At 34.2% G+C, this 23,208-nt stretch overlaps 1 protein-coding gene across 1 annotated transcript in view; it reads left to right on the top strand.

The window, feature by feature from the left end:
• The window catches only part of USH2A (usherin), a 746,622-nt gene that overhangs the window by 82,004 nt on the left and 641,410 nt on the right, over positions 1–23,208 (top strand). The window contains exons 5-9 of the mRNA XM_070602521.1: positions 2,160–2,223; positions 4,509–4,803; positions 6,278–6,462; positions 6,932–7,153; positions 8,726–8,819. Of these exons, the coding sequence (XP_070458622.1) occupies positions 2,160–2,223; positions 4,509–4,803; positions 6,278–6,462; positions 6,932–7,153; positions 8,726–8,819 (860 nt within the window). The remainder of the gene's footprint in view (positions 1–2,159; positions 2,224–4,508; positions 4,804–6,277; positions 6,463–6,931; positions 7,154–8,725; positions 8,820–23,208) is intronic.

Raw genomic sequence — 23,208 nt, forward strand, 5'->3', positions numbered from 1 at the left:
GACCAAGAGGCAGTGAGAGAAGGCTCGTTGATATAGTTTTTCTTAGAATATACCAGTTGAAAATATTTATACTCATGAAGAGATATTCTAATGTAAAATATTCTTTCTTATTTTATTAAATACATCTTTTGATATAAATATAATATAAATATATATATGCACACATGCACGCACACAGAAACATACTCTGTTTATGACCCTGAATCTCATTCTCCTTTGCTCATTCATCTTCTCCTGCTTCTGAGATCAATATCTCAGACTATTCGGCGTTCTAATTCTACTCTGCATCTTTTATTCATCAGGCATATCCTTACTCCACCCCACTTTCTTCCAAAGCATCACCAAGGAGCTACAACAAAGATAGATCAAACATTCTTTGAAACTCTTTTATCTTCTACATGTGAGTGAAATCATATGGTATTTGACTTTCTCCATCTCACTTATTTCACTTAGCTTAATAACCTCAAGTTCCATCCATGTTGTCGCAAATGGTGATATTTTGTCTTTTTTATGGCTGAGTAGTGTTCCATTCTGTGTATATATACCACATCTTCTTGATCCATTCATTCACTGATTGGTACTTAGTTTGCTTCCAATTCTTGGCTATTGTAAATAATGTTGCAATAAATATAGGGGTGTATATATCTTTTCAAATTAGTGTTTTTGTGTTCTTGGGATAAATACCCAGAAATGGAATAGCTGGATCATATGGTATTTCTAGTTTTAATTTTTTGAGAAATCTCCATACTGTTTTCCATAGTGGCTGCACCAGTTTTACATTCCCACCAGCAGTGTATGAGCGTTTTTTTTTTCTCCTTATCCTCTCCAACACTTGTTATTTCTTGTCTTTTGAAGAATAGCCATTCTGATTGGTGTGAGGTGATATCTCATTGTAGTTTTGATTTGCATTTCCCTAATGATTAGCAACATTGAACATAAACAAACACATAGGTACAGAGAACAGATCAGTGGTTCCCAGAGGGGGATGGGGCAGGGGGAGGGCAAAAGGTGTATGGTGATGGATGGAAACTAGAATTTTGGTGGTGAACATGATGCAGTCTTTACACGAAATATGATGGTATACACCTGAAATTTATATAATGTTATAAACCAATGTGACCTCAACTAAAAAGAAATTCTATTATCAAGACAAAATAAAAGCAGAATGGTTAAAAAGTAAACACATTTGAGGAATGGTCATTTGGTGAATTGGTGGCTGTCGCTCTAAATTTAATATTTTTTGAAACCCACTTAATTATTTAATTGGCATTATACATTAGATCACATCCTCCCTTATGTCCCTATGATCCAAACTCTAGGTAAAATTTTTATCAAGTTTTTCTCATCAAAAACATAACAAAAAAGTTAGAGGTGGTAGTTTTCTTACTTTTTTCTGTTCCCACTCTCTTGGGCTTATCTACTATTATAGCCTAAATAAACATTTGGTAAATGAATTAATAAAACAGTATTGTGTACTTTAAGGTTGATATCTACCTATACCTTAAAAGGTCACCTAATTCAACATGGTTTTGAACCTGGCTTGCTTTAGAAGAATTCCCACGAGGTGATGGAATTTTGAGACTGAGCTAGGATGCCATTGATAGATGTGCATAACTCAGAACTCATGAGGCAGAGGTTTTCAATTTATCCTCATTTATTGGAGATTTTGTAGACCAGGCATTAATCTAAGTTTGGAGAGGAGTCAAACTGATGCTATGGAGCTTGGAGATAGAACAGGTAGGATGAGAATGTGGGGAGTCTTTCTCTTGGCAATGCAAATGCTCTGAAAATTGCAGTTAGAAGAAGATGACAATCAAATTTAGGGCTGATGAGATGACAGATTTATAGGTTCATAGACTAGAGAGAAACTTGATTTGAGGCGGGGACTTCTGGAGAGAGATCACGAGTTGGGTCAGGAAATAGGCTGGCCAAAGGATTCACTCTGACATTGGTTCTGCAATGTCTGTGGAGATAACTACAATTATTATTATTATTCATGTGAAATTCGCAAAATACATATTAATCTGTAAGAATTTGAAAGGGCTGTGATATAAACATGATTACAAGTTTTATAATTTAAAGGAGTTTCAGTTGAATATTTGTCAGCCATTGTTTGCTAAACTGAGACTTATTTTATTGTACATATATGTATTTTGCAGGCTTAGAGCAATTTGTTGGAAGAATGCAAGATTTTCGGTTATACCAAGTGGCACTTACAAACAGGTAAGCAGATATGGTATCATAAAGCTCAAGAAGTAGAAAGTTAAATGCTGAATTCGCTTAAATAAGAGTAGCATGAAGATTATAGCACTTTTCATCTTTACAGCATTTGGCAAATATCACCTAATTAATGTTTGCAGTGCCTGCTTTGGCTTATTCTGTGGTTGTTATTCTCTACTCAATATTCTATTGGGTAACTTCTCATAAAATGAAATTGATCAAATTCTTTACAAAGAATTTCTTCTAAGAAAACTAGATTTCTGATCAAGTTGTATTATAGAATTTGGAATACATTTGTTTAAACGTTCTATAAAGTAGTTTCTAATACTTTAGAAACTGCTATATCTGCCTTTTAAAATTGCTTTCTGAATTTATAAGTACTAGAGAATGTAGAACAATGAAAATGATTAATTATTTTGATATATGAGAAAGTTTCAAGAGACTGGGCTATTAGACGTGGAGACAGGATAAGTGAGTAATTTGAAGTATTGTTACGTGTTTTTCTATTTCCGGTGAACAAATAATTATGTAGACTTTGACTGGCTTTAATGAAGTATTTCCTCATCTTAAAATAGGTGGGAAGTCTTTCTTAGAGGTTCTTAAAGATGTGTAGGTTTCCATTCTGTTCAGAAAAGTTCAAGTGAAATTTTCCTTAAGATGTCCTCTGAATTTCTTTCCCGAGTTATGATTTGATGATATGATAGAATATTGTTGAATGGATGAATTGATCTTATTTACTTCTATCAAAGATCAAAAGGAATAATGTTTATTCATATTTCTTCAAGGGAGATGTAGATTAGTATGGTGAATTTCAAAATCACCAGACTGGCTCCTGTAAATTTGAGAAGCGTTGCTCTTGAGGTAATGCTATGGTCAGTGATATGTCCATTAGCAATAAAAATATTCTTTTTATTAATCAATATAATCAAGAGATGCCCAAATAAAGGATGCTGTAACACTGGAGGACATTATTGGGGAGATTTACTTCCACCAGCCTCATTATTTTTTAAATCACCTTTCTCAAAAATTCTGAAGAGCAGTGTTGCGGTAATTTTGGAGAAATAAATTTTTTCTTGGGAGCAAAGATTTCAATGGATAGTCACTTTTGGACTGATATCAATTTAAAACCTAGTATCGGGGCTGGCCCCGTGACTGAGTGGTTAAGTTCGCGCACTCCGCTGCAGGTGGCCCAGTGTTTCGTCGGTTTGAATCCTGGGCGCGGACATGGCACTGCTCATCAAACCACGCTGAGGCAGCGTCCCACATGCCACAAGTAGGTGGACCCACAACGAAGAATGTACAGCTATGTACCGGGGGGCTTTAGGGAGAAAAAGGAAAAAAAAATAAAATCTTAATAAAAAAAAACACCTAATATCAATTGAAAAATATCAATGAGATTTAAAGAAGAAGGTGTGACTTCCTGTGATTGAGTGAATGGAAAAACTGTGACTCCATCCACCATTGCCACATGGGGGTCTGAGAGAAGGCCTAGTCTCTCTAGTTAGACTTGGGTTGCTGATAATTGGCCTACCTGAAATGTCTGGAAAGGCGTCATATGGACGAAAGCCTATAAATAGAATGAGTAATTCTGATCTATAATAGGTATATTGCCCTTAATGGAAAAATTAAATATATCTGCCTGGAATTGGCATTCTTCTTTGAATTTTGGCAGCTGCCATATGATCTGAAGCCATTAAAGCATTTTAGGGTGCCAGAATCCATACTGATGAGTCACAGGAAACCCTTGACAAATGGTCTTGGCCTCAGTCCCTTTACCTCAAACAGTAGCAGATAAAATGATACTTGTTTTCTTACTTTGTTTTCATGGATGAATGGGAGACCCTGTCTATAACTCTCACTGTTTTCGATATATTATTGTTGACTCTCAGTGGTAAGTCAGTTTAACAACTTAACTGAAGGTTACCTTTATTTTTATCACAAGTAGGCATAGTAAAATATTAAGATATTTAAATCAGTGTCTTGATAATCAGACAAGGGCTTGCGCACACTTCTTGTAAAATGTTAACACTTAAGAATTTACTGTTTTTGATAGCCCTTTTTATGAGAATGAGTATGTTTATTTGGCCAGGAATGAGATTGATTTTATGTTCTGTTTAGAAAATTATTAAATTATTTATTTATTATTTATTAAGTATTATTTAAATTATTAAAACTAAACTAAATGGGTGCTATGAAACATTAAAATAGAGATATTGTTTTGTCGCAGCTCACAGAGGTTCTATCATTGTTGAGCTATTTGTCCTTACAATCTGCCTCGATGCCCACAGAGAGATTCTGGAAGTCTTTTCTGGAGATCTGCTGAGATTGCATGTTCAGTCACATTGCCGCTGCCCCAGCAGCCACCCTCGGGTCCATCCCTTGGAACAGCGGTACTGCATTCCTAATGACGCAGAAGACACAACCAATAATAGGGTGTTACGGCTGAATCCTGAAGCCCATCCTCTTTCTTTTGTCAATGATAATGATCTTGGTACTTCATGGATTTCACATGTGTTTACAAACATTACCCAGCTTAATCAAGGAGTGACTGTTTCAATAGATTTGGAAAATGGACAGTATCAGGTAATTTGAAACAACGGGGCATGTACTAGTTTCCCATGGCTCCTGTAACAAATTTCCACAAATTTAATGGCTTAAAACAACAGAGATTTATTCTTTCACAGTTCTGAAGATCAGAAGTATGAAATCAAGTCATTGGCAGGGCCATGCTCCCTCCAAAGGCTCTAGGGGAGAATTCTTCCTTGTCTCTTCTGGGTTCTGGTGACTCCTTGTGTTACTTGGCTTATGGCAGCATAACACCAGTCTCTGCCTCCATTTTCTTTCTTCCTAGTTTCTGTGTGTACGTCAATTCTCTCTCCTCTTTCTCTAATGAGGACCAGTGTATATGAAGGATGATTGCGTCTTGAGATTATTAACTTAATTACATCTGCAAAGACCCTATTTCTTTTTGTTGTTGTTGTTAGGTACCAAAGAGAATACAGCAACAATGAAAGCATTAGAAACAGCTCTAAAGATGCAGTGACGATATGACTGTTATTATATTAGAGTCTAATATTTAACTACTAATAATTACATCACCCCAGACCTATCCCAGTACTTTTCAAATAGTAGTTCCCAGCAAATATATATTTTTATTGCAGTAACATTGGATTATAACATTATATAACTTTCATGTGTACATCGTAATATATTTCGAATTCTGTGTAGATTACATCATGTTCACCACCCAAAGACTAATTACCATCTAGACTCTATTTCAAATAAGGTCACATTCATAGGTACTAGGGGTTAGTACTCTGACATGTCTATTTGGAGACACGATTCAACCTACTACAAGGTGAAAACTGAATTAGGCAATTGAACATTACCTCACTAAAGGAGTGTATTATAATGTATGAAACAAAAATGTTTAAAAGAAGATATGCAGAGCTTAATTTTTTAAAGATTTGTATCAAAATCATGTTCTTGAAACATTTTTTTTCCAACTAATTTTACTGAGATCATAATGGTTTATAACATTGTATAATTTCGGGTACACATTGTTATTTATCAGTTTCTGAATATACTTCATCATGGTTTTTATCCATCACCATACATATGTGGCCTTTTATCAGTTTCGCTCCCTCCCCAACCCACTTCCCCTTTGGTAATACCTAATCTATTCTATTTATCCATGTATTAACATTAAGTAGAAAAATTTAATAAAAACCGGGATGCTTATTCTAAATAACAACTTAAAAAGAATACATATAACAATTATTTCACATAAGTAATATTCTTTTTTCATGTCTTTATTTCGAACTTAATTTTAATTCCCACTTTAATTTATAAAATCCTTGAGAAGAGAGACAGCTATGCAAGTATAGAATGTGTTGCCATAGGGCTGTGAAATTTCTCGATGTCTAATAAATATTTGATAATTATCCCTATGAGGGAGTAGCCATCAACGATTGAATCTAAGAATTCCATGGTTTGATTTATACTGATGGGTCAAACTTAAAACTTCAATGACAATAATCAACTTATTCATTTTCAGGTGTTTTATATTATCATTCAGTTCTTTAGTCCACAACCAACAGCAATAAGAATTCAAAGAAAGAAGGAGGACAGCCTAGATTGGGAGGATTGGCAATATTTTGCTAGAAATTGCAGCGCTTTTGGGATGAAAAACAATGGCGAGTTGGAAAATTCTGATTCTGTCAACTGTCTTCAGCTTCCCAAGTATGAATATTTTTGAAACAGTTATCTTTGAAGCCATTTAGGAGTTAATTTTAATAGACTAATGGGTTAGTAATAACCTATAGGTAGACTAACTCACTAGTCTGGCAGAGACTTAGCCCCATACTAACTTTCTTGAGGCAGATTGTTCTAAGACTCCTCCCTACGTTGAGTTTTAAACTATGTTTAAAGTTCTCGTAAAAGACTTTAAAATCTCTTGCTTACAGTCTCATTTATACTTTATAATCTGTTTTTCAGATTGTTTAGCAAGTTATCTATATTAATAGAATTTTTATGTCCTCAAAGAAATGTTTTACTATATTTTCTATGATAATCCTATATTGTTTGCATATGAAATATGTTTGTTTTCCCAGAATGAAGAATTTAAACTGTTCCTAATATTGTGTTATAATTTCTGTTTTGACAGAAATGTGAATAGCTTTTCATGATTTCAAATTTCTTTCTTCAACAGTTTTACTCCATATTCCCGTGGTAATGTCACATTTAGCATCCTAACACCTGGACCAAATCGTCGTCCTGGATACAACGATTTCTATAATACCCCATCTCTTCAAGAGTTTGTAAAAGCCACGCAAATAAGACTTCATTTCCATGGGCAGTACTACACAACTGAGACTCCTGTCAGCCCCAGACACAGATACTATGCGGTCAATGAAATCACCATTACTGGAAGGTAGTGTTCATTACCAAGGTTGCGATTGCAGTGTGCAGTGTGCCTTTCACCATGAATCTGGTTTCAATAAGATTTCCGTCCTACTTACTTAAAAATACATTGACTGAGACATTAGGTCAAGCCAGATTCAAAGCTTCATGTGTTGAAATGGTTTCCTACCCTAAGATTTTTTGGGGAGATTTGTATGTATCTTTCCAATTTTCAAAAGCTATTGGGTTTAGAAGTGATGATATCTTGAATCCAACTTAGAAATAATTCACCAAATATTTAGCTTGTTTTTTTTCTGGAATATAATTTTCAAGTATTCTTGAAATCAAAGAGAAGAAGCTGGATTTGTAATTGTAGCTACTGTACCAGCTAGTTTATAAGTACTGGGCTTGGTCTCTCTGATAGCACAATTCCTGAGTTTATGAGAAACATTTGTTTTCCTTTAAAGGAAAAATCTAATATGTCTTAAGTAATTTATAAATATCTGACCATAATTGAGGACACGGCTCACAGAATTTAAATACATATATAGCTGGAGAACTACAAGGCAGCATACTCGTATGGAAATGGTAAATATATAGACTATATTTAGAATTGGGTTGTGCTAGAAGAATGATATGCCCTGTAGATAAGTACACCTTTAAAAGCAGACCAGAATGCCAATCTATAAGTGTTATTTGGTAAGTAATAGCATAGTAAAAAGTAATATTGGGCCAGCCCTGGTGGCCTAGTGGTTAATTTTGGCACACTCCTCTTCGGCGGCCCAGGTTCAGTTCCCAGGTGTGGACCTACACCACTCATCAGTGGCCATGCTGTGGTGGTGACCCACATACAAAATAGAGGAAGATTGTCAACAGATGTTAACTCAGGGTGAATCTTCCTCAGCAAAAAAAAAAAAAACATAATAGGGGCTGGCCTGGTGGCATAGTGGTTAAGTTTGTGTGCTCTGCTTTGGTGGCCCAGGGTTTGCAGGTTTGGATCCCGGGCACAGACCTACACACCACTCATCAAGCCATGCTGTGGCAGCATCCTATATACAAAGTAGAGGAAGACTGGCACAGATGTTTGCTCAGGGACCATCTTCCTCAATCAAAAAGAGGAAGATTGGCAACAGATGTTAGCTCAGAGCCAATCTTCGTCACACACACACACGCACAAAATTTTTTAAAAACCCATAATAATAATAATAATGCTATTAAATAGTCATCCATCTAATTTTGGAAAAGATAATTTGAAATTTGTTAACTTCATTCTGCAGTTTTTTCTAAATCTTATAGTCTTAACAGTGTTTTCAATAATAGTTTCAGTAAATGTCTTCTCTGGGACAGTTTGTGGTTGATATAGGTGTAAACAACCTAGAATAGGCTTGAAAATTACCTTCACAATCGATATGGTTTGGCTAGCAATGACACTCCTTTGAATACTTCAGGATTAGTTAAAAACTTTCATGAAAGTCCACATGATTAAAGAGAAACTGATTTTTTTGTTGATTAAGATTCTCATCTCCCTTGATGGATTCATACTTAAATATGTTTGCAGTTGAGTTGCTGTTTCTTAGGAGTTATCTGATGCTCGTGTTCGCAGGTGTCAGTGCTATGGTCATGCTGATAACTGTGACATGACAAGCCAGCCCTATCGATGCCTCTGCTCTCCAGAAAGCTTCACCAAAGGACTTCACGTGAGTTCTCTGTTTTATGTACGGAAATCTCAAATAGACGGGGAGGATGGGGGATGGTAAATACAAATTCCTTAAACATAATTTTGGTCCAACTTCTGGGTATGAAGAAAAATGAATTGATATGAATTTAAATGTCTATTATTTCAGAAAAAAATTTTGTAGAGAAAAATAAAAGCCATCAATAAGTTGAAAATTTCATTTAAAAAAAAACTCTATGAGAGAAATAACAACTAAAACTAAACCCAGAGGTTTTGTTTTCCCTTTCTTTTCCTTTCTTTGTTTCATCAGTATTATCATAGTTTATAAAACAACTTTTCAGGTGTCTGGATAGATGACACTAAAAAAAAGAGTTTGATTCCTACATCTAAAGGGTATTTACACAAAGGTGTCTATACAAAAAGAAGAGTCTTTAGATGCAGAGAGCTCTTTATGTATTTGCGTCAATCAAGTTCAATTCATTGCTGATATCAGTAATTTTAAGTAAATAATTTGAAAATCTGTAGTAAAATGACTTAGGAGTTATGTTATTTTAATTTGTCTATGATGGTCGGGGGAAATTTCATAGTTGAAGGGGACATTTAGCTACAGCTTTAGGAATAAGAGGTAAATGGAAAACGAATGTGAGAGAGATTTGTTGATCGAAATATCCCACAGTAACATCAGTAACAGCTGATATGAAAGAGGGTACAGCAGCAGCAATAATCATCCTATAATAAAAATAAATAGTATGGAGTCTTTAGTAAATGGTGTTTGAGGCAATTGGCTGCCAATTTGTAAAAAAACAGTTAGAGCCCTACCTCATGGCATGTATAGAAATCTAGGTAGCTTGGAGATTAAAATGTAAAAATAACTGTAAATTTATTAAAATAAAGATTAGAACAATATTTTTAAATCTAAAGCTGGGGACCTTTATAAGCAAAACATATGAAATACACATACAAGCAAAGAAACCTATCAGGAGCCATGAAGGAAATTATTGACATATTCTGTCATATAAATATTTAAAATTCTGTACAGTGTAAGGACTAACATAATCACAGTGTATCGATCAGTGATGGGCTGATAGAAAATATTTACATTGCATTAACAGGTAAAGAGTTAAGATCCCTCTAAAGAGGAAAAGCATACTGTTCCTTTACTTATACTACTTATAACACTTCTGACACCAGATGTGTGGGTTTTTCCATGCCAGCAATTCTCCATTTCTCTGTGGACACCACCTGGGTGTCTTTAATTTAATTCTGGCACTAACCTGAGTTTGCACAAACCCCATGGATTAAGAGCTCAGTCCCACAAGACAGCCCCCACTTCAGATGCCAACTGCAAGTAGTGGTTAACTACAACTTCTGTTTGACTTAGCTACAAATTGGGGGTTCCCATTACCCCCTCCTTGTGTTCAATAATTTGCTGGTATGGCTCACAGAACTCAAGAAAGCAGTTTATTTGCTGGCTTACCATCTATTATAAAAGGATGCAATTCAAGAACACCAAACGGAAGGGCTCATAGGGCAAGGTATGGAGGAAGGGACACAGAGTTTCTGTGCCCTCTCTGAGCAGGCCACCCTTCCAGCACCTCAGTGTGTTTAGCAATCTGGCAGCTCTCTGAACCTCTCAGGCTAGAGTTTTTGTGGAAGCTTCAAACATAGGCATGATTGATTAAATCATTGGCCATTGGTGTTTGAACTCAACCTCCAGCCCCTCTCCTCTCCCTGGAGATCTAGGGGTGAGGCTGAAGGTTTCAACCCTCTAATCACGTGGTTGGTTCCCTTGGCAACTAGTCCCCATTCTTGAAGGGTTTCCCCAAATCACCTTATTAATGTAAACTCAGGTGGGGTTGAGAGAGGCTTGTTATGAATAACAAAAGATAGTCCTTTCACCTTCATTGCTCTGGAGCTATTTCAGAAACTGGGGACAGAAACCAAATATTATAACAAAAGATGCCCTTAACCACGCTTATCACTTGGGAAACCACAAGAGTTTTGGGAGCTGTGTGCCAGAGACCAAACATGTTTCTTATTATGTCATAATCCCTAATACAAAAGAACACTTAAAAACAAGAAAAATACAACCACCTAATAAAAAGGAGTAAATATATGAACAAGCAATTTACAAAGGAAGAACTAATAATTCTCAATAAACGCATGGAAGTTTACCTAACTTCAGTTTTAATCAGGAAAGTGCAAATTATAATAAAAGTTTGTTTTTAATGTCAAATTAGAAAAAATTTTAAAGATCGACAACATTTAGGATTTGTGAGAAGATAAACTTTTGTACCTTGTTGATGAGAATGCCAATTGGTACAATGGTTTTGAAGGATAATTTGACCATATTTAGAGTTGTGTGCAGGAAAACAATGATTTGGTCAAGATCGACCACATATATGATGGTGGTCCCATAAGATTAGTACCATATAGTCTAGGTGTGTAGTAGGCTATCCCATCTGGGTTTGTGTCAGTACACTCTAGGATGTTCACAGGGTGACAAAACAGCCTAACAATGCATTTCTCAGAATGTGTCCCCATTGTTCAGTAATGCATGACTGTGTTAAAATTAAAGTTACAAATATAGTGAAATACATTATATAAGTTGCCATTCCAAAGAGCAGCTCTCTATGACAAGAGTCACTGAAGACTCTGGTAATGGTTATATTTGTATCTTTTGTTATGTAAATATGAGCTTATACGTTAGTGTATTTTAGCTTTACAATATAGCACTGTCTCATAGACTCCTGTATGGCTTGTGAACTTCCCTGCCTCCTGGACACTGCTCTGTCCTTGTGTTTAGTTAGTCGCTTCACTTCTCTGTGTAGTTTGTTTTAGCATACCATGAGACATCTTGTTTTTTTAAAAAACCATCCATCAAGGTTTTGGTGAAGTTCATTTCTGTCTCCTGAGATTCTTAATCTGATCTGATTTGTTGTTGACTACGTTAGTGCATATAGTTCAATGGCAAGAATATTACCTAAAATGCAGACGTCTTCTAGCACACTTAGGATGTAGTGCTTATCCTGTTTCAACTCAGTCTTTGATTTGGTATGGCCTCCTTTCTTTCTTCCCATGTGCTTAAACCCAAACTTTCATGTTCTACTTCAGGTGTCCCTTTGGACTTACTCTCCAGATCATTGCTTTGCATTGCTGACCTTTTTATTTATACGTTTAGTCTTCACCACTGGTTGATAATCACTTTGAAAGATGGAATCCTTTACATTTTTTGGATTTTGAACATCTGGAGTCTTTGAATTTGGTTTCATTAGTATATCATGAGAAAAAAATCTTTTTAAAAAGCATTGATTTTAATGTGTTTGATTGTTGGCTTATCATTTTGTCACAGAGGAAATTAATTGGACTATGTTGATTGGTTCACTCTTTATTCAGCCATAATTATGTGTTTAAGTTTTTGGCAATTTGATTTGTTCTTGATTTTTAAAGTTAAAGTGACATTTGTTTTACTTTTCCTAGTGTCTTCTCCTTTTTATCTTTTAAGATGGACACTTCTTTCCTTGCAATCAGTGATTTCTTTCTTCCCTCTTCCGAAAACCCACCAATGGCCCAATTAAAAAGTGCTCTGTGGTGAATTTAGTAGGGCAGCTCAACTTGAATCTATCTAGTATATGTAAACTAAGGATTGGCTAATACTTTTGTATGATATATTGTTTTCTGAGCTTCTTTTGCTTTATTCAACTAGTTAGTTCCCACCTCCTACCCCCACCTCTTCTTCCTCTTGATGCTCCATCCAATTTTTTCCCTTTTCTCTCTCTTTAATTACTCACAGTTCAGTGACTGATATTATATGATTCTTGGGTGATTTCATGCTTCCCCTTAAAAATAGAGCCATTAAATGAATCAAGGCTTGTGATTGGTTTCAGAAGTCAAGTTGGGATTTTCAGACTCGGTCTCAGGTAGTGACTGTTGGCTTACGAACTAGTGAAATAATTAACTGCAATTTAGATTGAGAATACATTTTAATGCTTCTTATTTAGACATTAAGTTCCTTCTGAAAACAAAAGTTAAAAACTTGACTTTTCTGTTATTTTCTTCCTTGACATATTTTGATAATTCATGAGTTTAGCCATAAATAAAAAAACAACAAAAGAACAGCAAAGTTTGGCAAATGCAGCTGAAGGGAAAAAGTCAATAGACTGTTAAGTTGAATGATTTCTCAGTCCTATGATATTTTCAACAATATGTTGAAAATGAAAAATGATTTTATAAAGCATTCATAAGCATGACCTTCTCTTTTTGTTATCATTCAAAGTATTTTAATGCACATGGGACTTACGTATCTGAAAATGTTGTCTTGAAATAATTTGAAAATATACTTATTAGAATGCTTTTCACATTATTCCACTTTTTAAAATAATTAGTTTTAATACAAGCCATTCATTTCCTATTGGAACCAATGTTCTTTGTAAAGATCTGGACATAATCCAAAAAGAATGTCTTCAATTTCACAGTGTTATGCTAACCATTAATAATATTACTCAATAAACATGGCTTTTCTGAATTATATTACAGACATTTGGCAAACAGATGAAAACGTAAGCCTTGAGAATATGCCAGTTCTTGGCAATTGTCAGTCCTGTGAGAAAGTGTTTTTAGCGAAAGTGAAAGTGAATGAAGTCAGGAGATAGGATTAGAATGGTGAATTCAGAAGCAAGTTTATATACTTAGCCATTCTAGGAAATTTTTTGATGAAACTTTCTTCAGTTGTTTATAAAGTTGATGTCACAAACTGGTGGTCCTCATGTGGTTTAAATAGTTTTTTATTTAATTTCCAACAACAGTTTTCACTTTTTTTCAAAAAATCTCTGGCTTCTCTTAATTAGAAAGTCGTTCAACACTATGTCCATGTTCCCCTACAGCAACAGCTAGCTAATTCAGGGTAGCAATTACGCTCTTTAGAGGAATATCATTCTTCCAGTTGTCATTGAATTCACTACAATCCACAGCCTTATATTGAGTGAGCTCACTTACGTTTACTACCTAGCTTGACTTTTGGGCTTATGAACCTTGAAAAGCAAAACTTACTAATAGTTTGAGACTTACACTAGTTAGCTAGCATACGCTATCACTTATTCTGGATATAGCAAGACCAACTGTCTATTTCATAGCTCCATTGATAACTCCTATTTCTTTTGTCCATTCATAAAATTAAAAAGCTCACAAATAATCAAAAACAGCTCAGGGAAATCTGTTACCAAAGACCCCACTGATCCTGAGATGAACTTATAGCCACACTTCCTTTTTCCTTAAGTATTCCATTACATTTTGTGATATCTAAAACATCTACCTTGAGGAGGCTCAGTGACTTTCCTCAGTGCCAATGGACTAGGAACTCTGACATATTTTGGTATTATATTGGCAGTTTTAAGGCCTTGACTTTAATGTATCATGCATACCATAAATGATAATGGCATATTTCATTAATAGAGAGTAATTTTGGATTTGTATTTGTCACATTTCTTCCCCAGAAATGACTGAAGCAGTGAATAATTAATTTACTGGGTCCATTTTAGGATTAATCTAGGGCAAAACAAATCCCTAAAGACTAGATACTATTTAGTAACTTTCAAGCAGAGTTGAAAGTTTCAAAGTAGATTTCAGGATTACACGGCATTCAGCTTGCACGAACCATTTGATAGGAAACACATATACTGTTTTTAAATGATTAATTTTATTTGCATAATAAATAATGACTATTTTTACATGTATTTCGAATTTTCAAACAAATTTTTTCTTTTGAGACAATTGTAAATTAATATATGGTTGTAAGAAATAATGCAAAGAGATTTCTTGTATGCTTCACTTAATTGAACCCATAGTAACATCTTGTAAAACCACTGTTGTTCCTTTTTAAATGATCTTTCTGAAGTATGATTTGCATACAGTAAAGTGCACCCCATTTAAAAACGTATAATTTGATGAGTTTTGGCAAATGTATACCCCTGTGTAGTAACCCTAATCAAGATGTAGAACATTTCCCTCTCCTTACTCTTTGTTGACTGTTTATGGTCAATGCCTACCCCAACCCTCAATCCCAGGAAAGCATCAACTTGCTCTATGTCACTATAGATTAGTTTTGTCTCATCTAAATTTCATCTCCTGGAGTTATTCAATATGTATTCTTTTGGTACATAGGTTCTAAATCCCATCCTCCACCCCCTTGTTGTTTTTTTTTTGATCATTTCCTAACTATTTGTGCTATTAGCTTTATCACAATAAAGTACCTCTGGTCCACCTGCTCAGGAAGTTCATTATAACTATCAAAAAGTATTTGTTAACTTTGTAGGTGCATAATGCTACTTAAAAACTGGAAGCTTGAGTATGTATATGTGTCAACTCACAAGGTTGCATAGCTACAATATACCTATTCTTTTCTCCTCTTATCTAGTACTTTCCTTACCTGTTTTAAAAGTTCAAGTGTTGATAGAATCTAGTTTTAAGAAAAGTGTTATCAGTTGAAACTTGCATCCTTTGATTTTTCATTTTCCTTTAATAGCTACGCTGCCTTCGCAGGGGCTCTAGGCCAAGAGTGAGGCAGTGATCAGTGCCTCTGCCAAGCCTTGGCACTTTGTTGGCTACTTAGTTATTCTTTCATCATTTTGTGACATCATTACTTGCAAGGGTGGCCAAGCGTTCACAGAGCAATTTATTAGCAACCATGAATACTTCTCTTATTCTTTGGCTCTGATTTGTGACACTTTTATAACATTAATCATGGCTTTTATGAATTAACTACAATCAAACTATCAGTATGCATTTTTGTTCATGTTATAATAGCAGAGCTAGCTTAAAACATTTTATATAATAAGCCTTTCTACCATTCAATAATTTGAATGGTCCCAACATCACATTCTGCAATGCTTATTATTTAAATGAATATTTCCTGTTATTTTAGAGAGTGTGTTCCTTTAGAACACTACAGTCCAAAAGTATGAGTCATCAGGACTAACTTGTGTCATATTTTTATTACACATCAAGCTTTACCACTACTTATGTTTTCTATTTGCTCACAGATTTTACTCTAAATGCATTTCATTTTGTATTACAACTTTTGTAATACTAAAAACTTAATTAATTTTCATGTAACTAGCATTCAGGGAGTTCATATTATAGAATCTATATTAGATGTACATTTGGTGAGTCAAGGTCAAGAATTTCATTTCTTCTCTGGTACATGGTGGGTGACATTGTTAATCTTGGAAAAACACTTACACTAGTTATTTCCCTGAGATAGGTATGTGCATAAATGTATTTAAAATTTAAGTTAAAAACATGGAAAAGAGGTTAAGAGCATGGGGATAGATTCAGACAGCTTTATAGAAGAAGAAAATAGAGATAAGGAAAATATAAAAATAATTAAAAATTATATTCAAAGGGATAAGGGTAAAGAATTTTCCAAAGTCGAGGAATGACATAATTCTTCTGAATTCTAAGTAGGCTAAGAAAAATAAATACATACATGGGTAAGATATAATAAATGTACTGATCACCAAAGACCAAGAGTAGCTCCTAAAAGTAGCCAGAGGGAAAAAAGACAAATTATTTATAGACATAAGTTTATAAGAAATTATGACATTAGATCTCTCAAGCCACAATGGAACCCAGAAGACAGTGGAATAGTATCTTTGAAGTGTAGAGACAAACTAACCAACAAAACTAGAATTGTATTGGTAGCTAGACTATCAGTTAAAAGCAAGGGAGGAAAAAAATAAATTTTCTGTCTAACAAAAATTTGTCAATGTTACCACCTGTAGACTGTCACTAAAAGAATTTTTAAAGGATGTATTTCATGTTCCTAGACAAAAAGTCCTGATATGCAAGAAGGAATGGTGAACAAGTAGACCAGGAAATATATGTTTGCTGTATTAAATAATAATATGGTTTAATATATTTAATAAATATAAATTGCATTAATTAACAATAATGTTATAAATGAGGGGAATGTAAAAAATAGCAAGACATCACTATAATGAACATTAAAAATAGAATTCAGAGGTAGGGAAATACCCAATTTCAGCTCCCTCTATTCATCCTGTTGCACCTAAGGGGTGAGGAGGGGAGTGACTGTCACACACTTGTTAAAAGACTGAGACCAAATCATAGACCTGTATAACACTTCTCCTCCCCCCACACATCACCACCATATCACTAAAGGCCCATCTTTTTGGAGTTCCTTTTACCCGGTACATCATGTCTAGCTTTCAAAATGAAACTAAAAGACAAAAGTACAGTTTGAAGAGACAGAGCAAACATCAGATCCCGGATCAGATGTGGCAGAGATGTTGGAATTATCAGACTGGGAACTTAAAACAACTATGATTAATATGCTATGAGTTCTAATGGGAAATGGAGATAACATGCAAGAACAGATGGGTAATGTAAGCAAAGAGATGGAAATTCTATAAAGAATCAGAAAGAAATGCTGGAGATCAAAAACACTGTAACAGAAATGAAAATGTCTTGGATGGATTTATTAGTGGACATAGCTGAAGAAAGAATCTTTGAGCTTGAGGACATGTCAATGGAAACTTCCAAAACTGAAAGGCAAAGAGAAAAAAGACTGAACAAAAAGGAGCAGATTATCCAAGAGCTGTGGGACAATCACGAAAGATGTAACATATGCATGATGACAATACCAGAAAGAGAAGAAAGAGGAAAGACAAGAAAAAATATTTGAAGCAATAAAATAAAAAATAAAGAAGAAAAACTCTTAGTAATTGAGGATTGAACTAATTGAAGCTTGAATTAGTAAATTCCTGTACCCAAAGGTGAGAAAATACACACTCTTATGAAGATCACATGGAAAATTTATGAAGCTTGATTATGTACTAAACAACAAAAATGGTCTCAAAAAAGTATATAGAATTTGTAATCACATCACAATGTATGCATTAAGTAAATAATTCTAAGTGAATGAATGAATTGAATCATTTCAGTATTATGAAAACTAGTGAAGAAAAATAGAAAAAAAGAGGGGAAAAAACCCCAACTAAAATTAGGAACCTTTTATTAATCCAACAAAATTTTATTATGTACTCATCTACCAAGCAACAGGTTTGTGTCTCTGAGCAAAACACAATTATTCCTATTCCTGAAGAGTTTACCTTCTCTTAGGTGTTGGGAGTAGGGGTTGGGGATGCAACAGAAATAAATTAAATATGTAGTATGCTAAAATTTTATCTGTGGGCGTAGAGCTTTATTTTGAATTCTGTCAATAGAAGTATGGAGGCCAGGAAACAAAATCAAACAAAGACAGTACAAAAAAGAAAATGTATAGATCACTCTCACTTGTAAACATAAACCTAAAACCTTGATAATAAAGCAAATCTAACTATTTATAAAACCAATTATATAGTAGCCAAATTTACTTTCTTCCAGGAATGCATGTAAAATTTAATATTAATAAATATATTAATGTAATCCACCACAGTAACTCAGGAAGGGAGGAAAAACATATGATCTTTTCATTAGATTTGGAAAAAAGCAGTTGATAACATTTAACGGCCATCTCGATAAATATTTTTAGCACCTTCTGAATTGAAGAAGACTCCCTTAACCTGATAAAGAACATCTACAAATTCCTAGAAACAACAGTACACATAATGGTGGACCCATTGAAGAATTCCCTTTAAAGTCAGGAATAAGACAAGGATGTCTATTCGTCACCATTTTATTGGAGGTTATAGCCAGCTCGATATGATAAGAAAAAGAAAGAACCCTTTAAAGAATTGGAAAGAACTGAACTACCAATATCTAAAGACAAGATGATTGAGTCAGAAAACGTAAGAAAATCTACAAATTATTAAATATTAATGAGAATTCAGTAAGGTGGCTAGATATAGGATAGATACATGGAAATCAATTGACTTTTATATACCAGAGTAACAAACAGGAAACTTAATTTATAAAGAGATACTAATTATAATAACATCTAAAAGAAAATCTTCCAAGAGATGTGCATGGTGGAAACATTATTGAAAAATATTTAAAAGACTTAAAGTATTGGAGAGCCACAACATGCTCATGGAGAGGAAGATGAAATATCACAAAGATATCAATTGTCCCCAATCATAGGATAAATTCAAACTGATTCCAATCAAAATATCAATAGTTTTTTTCTTAACTTGACAAACTGATTCTAACATAGTGATGATTAGAGGAACAAAAATAATGGGAATAAATTTGAAGAAGATAATAAGGAGCAGGGTCTTGATATCAAGTCTTATTATTAAGACATAATAATTATCACTGTAAGACATTGGTTCAAGGATAAATCATAGTATATGGAGGAGACATTTCAAATCTGTGGGGGAAACTGGACTATTTTATAAATAGTGGTAAGACAATTTATCCTTGCATATGAAAAGTTGAATTCATAACTTGTACCATCAACAAAACTTAATTCCTACCAAAATAGACATCTAAATGTTAAAAAGAGAACCTTTAAAATTTTTCCACAGGAAATATAATATGTCTTTGTGACTTCTGGATACATGAAGCACAAATTATAAAGGAAGAAACTGTTAAATGTTTCTACATTAAAATTGGAAATTTCTAATCATGAAAAGCTACCATTGTAAAAAAAGAAAAACTATAGACTAGCAGATGTTATTAGTAACACAACGCATATAATAGAGAAGGGGAACTTTTAAATCAGACTAATTGAAAAATAGACCAAAAAATTAACAGATAATTTGCAGAAGAGGCCAGAAGCGGTAACTCAAACGGCCAATATACATGTGAAAACATTTGCAACTTCACTAGTTATCAGTAGTCAAAACTATGTGATATTTTATACCCATGAGGTTGGCAAAGATGAAAAAAACCTGAAAATTTCAGTTGCTAACAAGGATGTGGATTACTGAGAACTCATACACCACTGATGGGAAGCTGCCACCACTGTGGGAAAACAGTTTGCAAGTATTTAAATGGAATCCTTACAGCAGTGGGTATGAATGATTATAGCTATTACATCCACATGGCTAGACTTCTCAAACAATTGAGTGCAAAAAGTTGGTTGTAGAATAATACATACAGTATACCATTTATGTAAGATTTACAAACATGGAAAACAATAATGTTACGAAGTAATACATAAGTAAAAATTGTAAATATCAAGAAATGCTTGTGAATGAATATTGATTCATTAGTTGAATGAATGAACTAAATTCAAATGTTAGTGGTGTATGTATATGGCAGCGTGTTGTTTTTTTAAGTCAAGTGGTTAAAAAAGAGCACAATTGTTTGCTTTTTTATTATAGATTTTGCAGTCTTAAATATTACAATATAATTTTCCTAGTATAATAATAATATGATTTGCCAACATATCAGGAACATATCATCTATGGTAAGTATTCAGGCTACTGCTAAAGGCAGAGTGGACATGACTCTCTTTAGCCTGGAATAGTTACAAAACTCATAATTACTATGGTCATCATACTTTATGGTTCTGCTGTGAAGATTGATCATTTGCCAGCTTCACTCAACAAACGTTTACGAAATGCCTTCTATGTGTAGAGCATTATGCTCAGAGTACAGCCATAACATCTTCATTAGAGATGCAACTATTTGAAAATATCGAAGGACTTTCATTTGTGAAATTCAAAAAGGATTTCCTGGCAGACACTAATTACTGCAATAAATGGAGATGACTTTAGTGCAAACAAATTATTCAGGCTGACAATTTGTAATTAACAAATAATGTAAATATCATTGACATTTTAAATCTTAAAAGAAAAATGTAAATGAAGCTATACCAGTGAAAGGATTTTTTTAATTTACTAATCTAGTACTCAAGTCTGACACTAGATAAAATTTCCAAGATAAAATGTCTTTATATCCAAATAGTAACTCAGATGCATTTTTATGTCTACTCATTAAGTTTAGAGGGACTCTAAAAATTCAAAGACAGAGATAATAGACTTTGCTTCTTAATATATGAATCTATATTTGTCTTCTACATATAATTTTGAAGAGTTGCATGTAAAGAAGATTTTAATATAATTAAGCCATTATTTCTTCATTGGCTGTCTATGTTAAATAGTGCCGGTTATCCTATATAAATATGTTTTCTGTTCCGGGCCATATTTTCTGGCATATCAATAGGGTTAAATTATTATGGTTGCTATAAAAAGGAATTGCTTTGGTTTGGCCACTACCCACAAACTTGAATAAACCTTAAAGTCCTCCTTCTGGACTCAGGGAAGCCTGGTATATCTCATCTGTGTCTTTTCTATTTAGTGCCCCGAACAAGTCCCACAGTTAAAGAGGAAGAGGGAATAAAGAAGGGCAGAAAGGCCAAGGGGGAAATCAAATATCAATGCAGAGTATTCAAAATTAATGATTAAGACTCCAGGGCCCATCAGGCAAATGGTTCTGTCTCATTCAACAGCTAGACGTGGTTAGCTGGTCTGCATTCACAAGCCCTACAGTCAGGAACCCTGTGTTTAAATGTAAACTCTTAGTTATATTTATATATAGGCAATGTGCAGAACTGAAGCAGTTGTCTAAATACTTCTGACTGTAGTCTCTACTATTGCAAATGCAGATTTAGTTTTACATGTTATTAAAATTTCTTTTATTGGATGATTTTCCAATCCTCCATTGCACTTTGCCCATAGAGGTACAGACAACGAGTTGCATGAATTAAAAAGTTTCTAAAAGTGGCTACCACCTATTAGTGGTTGAAATGTCAGACAGGCTATGTATGTTGAGTGTTGATGACCATTGCATTGTCAGCAATGTCTGATCAGTATTGTCTAATAGTAGTAGTAGTTATTTAATTTGTGCTGTTAATTTCAGCACCTAGAGAACAGGTAAGCACATATTCTCTGTGGACACTTTAATTATATGAGAATTTCTAACCAAGAGAAAGATAATTACTGAGAAAGAAATATGTCATTGAAGGATAAATACACGAGCATTTCTGTCTTCTCAATGGCGAAGCATGGTAATTCTTTTGGATTGGCTGATTGAGATTACACAGTAACCTCTAGGCAAAAATTTGCAGGAAAATATAGCATTTACCTTTAAACTTTTAATGTTATTATTCAGTTAAATACTAGGTACATTAAGGTGCAGTCATATAACATGTCATAAATGTACACAGTCTATTAGGTCATTCATTCATGCATTCATAAACACATATTGATGACCTACCACGTGCAAAGCACTAAACCATTTTCTATCTTGCTTCTCAAGTGTTACCTATGCTTCCACCCCCCTCCCCACCCAATCTATCATTGATTATAAATTAGCAAGTTTGTCTAACAATACCTTTGTGATTGGAACATTAGAGCTCCATAAGAAAACTTCTATTGGAACAAATAGTTATATGAGTACCCTGAAGTTTTTGTTTATAAAGATGATTTCTCTATCTAGTAGATAAAGAAATTACATGGAAACTGCATCATTTGAATTGCAACTGAGCTGCTACATCCAAAGGAAAGACGAAGCTGTGAATAGAGCCAGAGGGCAATGATTATTGTTAGAGATTTAGGCTCTTAAAATTTCCAGCATCCTGGTCTGGTCTTGTACTGATGAGAAAGGAGCAATTTATAGACTTTCAGAAGATCTCTAATTCAGTTAGGCCATTTGGGAATAGTTTAACAAATTACTTCTTTTAGCTCAGCAGGTATTCCTATAGTGACCTCTAAAAAGTGAGCATATTTTAATCTCTCACTTTGAAACAGATTGTCTTCCTCCCCTTCCCACAGAGGTGGCGGCTACCTACGTTCCTCTGAATTTTCCAGCCAGGGCTGGGGTGACTCCGTCCTTGGTTTCTAGGGCTGTGTCATCCAATTTAGACTCTGAGCAGAAGGTAAGTATGGACATTTAACCACAGTGAATCCACTCAGCAGTTCCTTCCCTCAGAGACCATTTTCTATCCCTGGAACCAGTGTAGCATGGTGATTAGGAGTGAGGACTCTGAGGGAGAAAAAAAATGTAAATATATTTGTATATATGTGCAAATATATATTTATGCAAATATATGTAAATTGAGCACCTACTATATGTTAGGGCTTCTAGACACTGAAAATATTGTTATGAATAAAAACCAGCAAACGTTGCTATCCTTAGAAATTTTTACATTCTAATTTATACTTCTTGACATTCTAGTGGATGACTTTAGAAAATTATTAAATTCCCTTCCTGTTCTTCAGTTTTCTGATCTGTAAAATGGAGGTAATAGCAACTCCTACTTCGTGGTTGTTGGAAAGATTTAGTCAGTTAATAAATACAAAGTACTTAGGCCTTAGATCATAAGTCTCAGCTATTTTTATTGCATAGAAAGCATCGCCTAGATAAAGACATTTGTGGGCATTTTACTGTTGAGTGTAGAAAGGGAAATAATTTTCTTTCATTTTTGCTTTTTTGCTAGAGCCAGG

The sequence above is a fragment of the Equus przewalskii genome, chromosome 31 (assembly GCF_037783145.1).
Source record: "Equus przewalskii isolate Varuska chromosome 31, EquPr2, whole genome shotgun sequence".
In the NCBI taxonomy this organism is placed as follows: domain Eukaryota; kingdom Metazoa; phylum Chordata; class Mammalia; order Perissodactyla; family Equidae; genus Equus; species Equus przewalskii.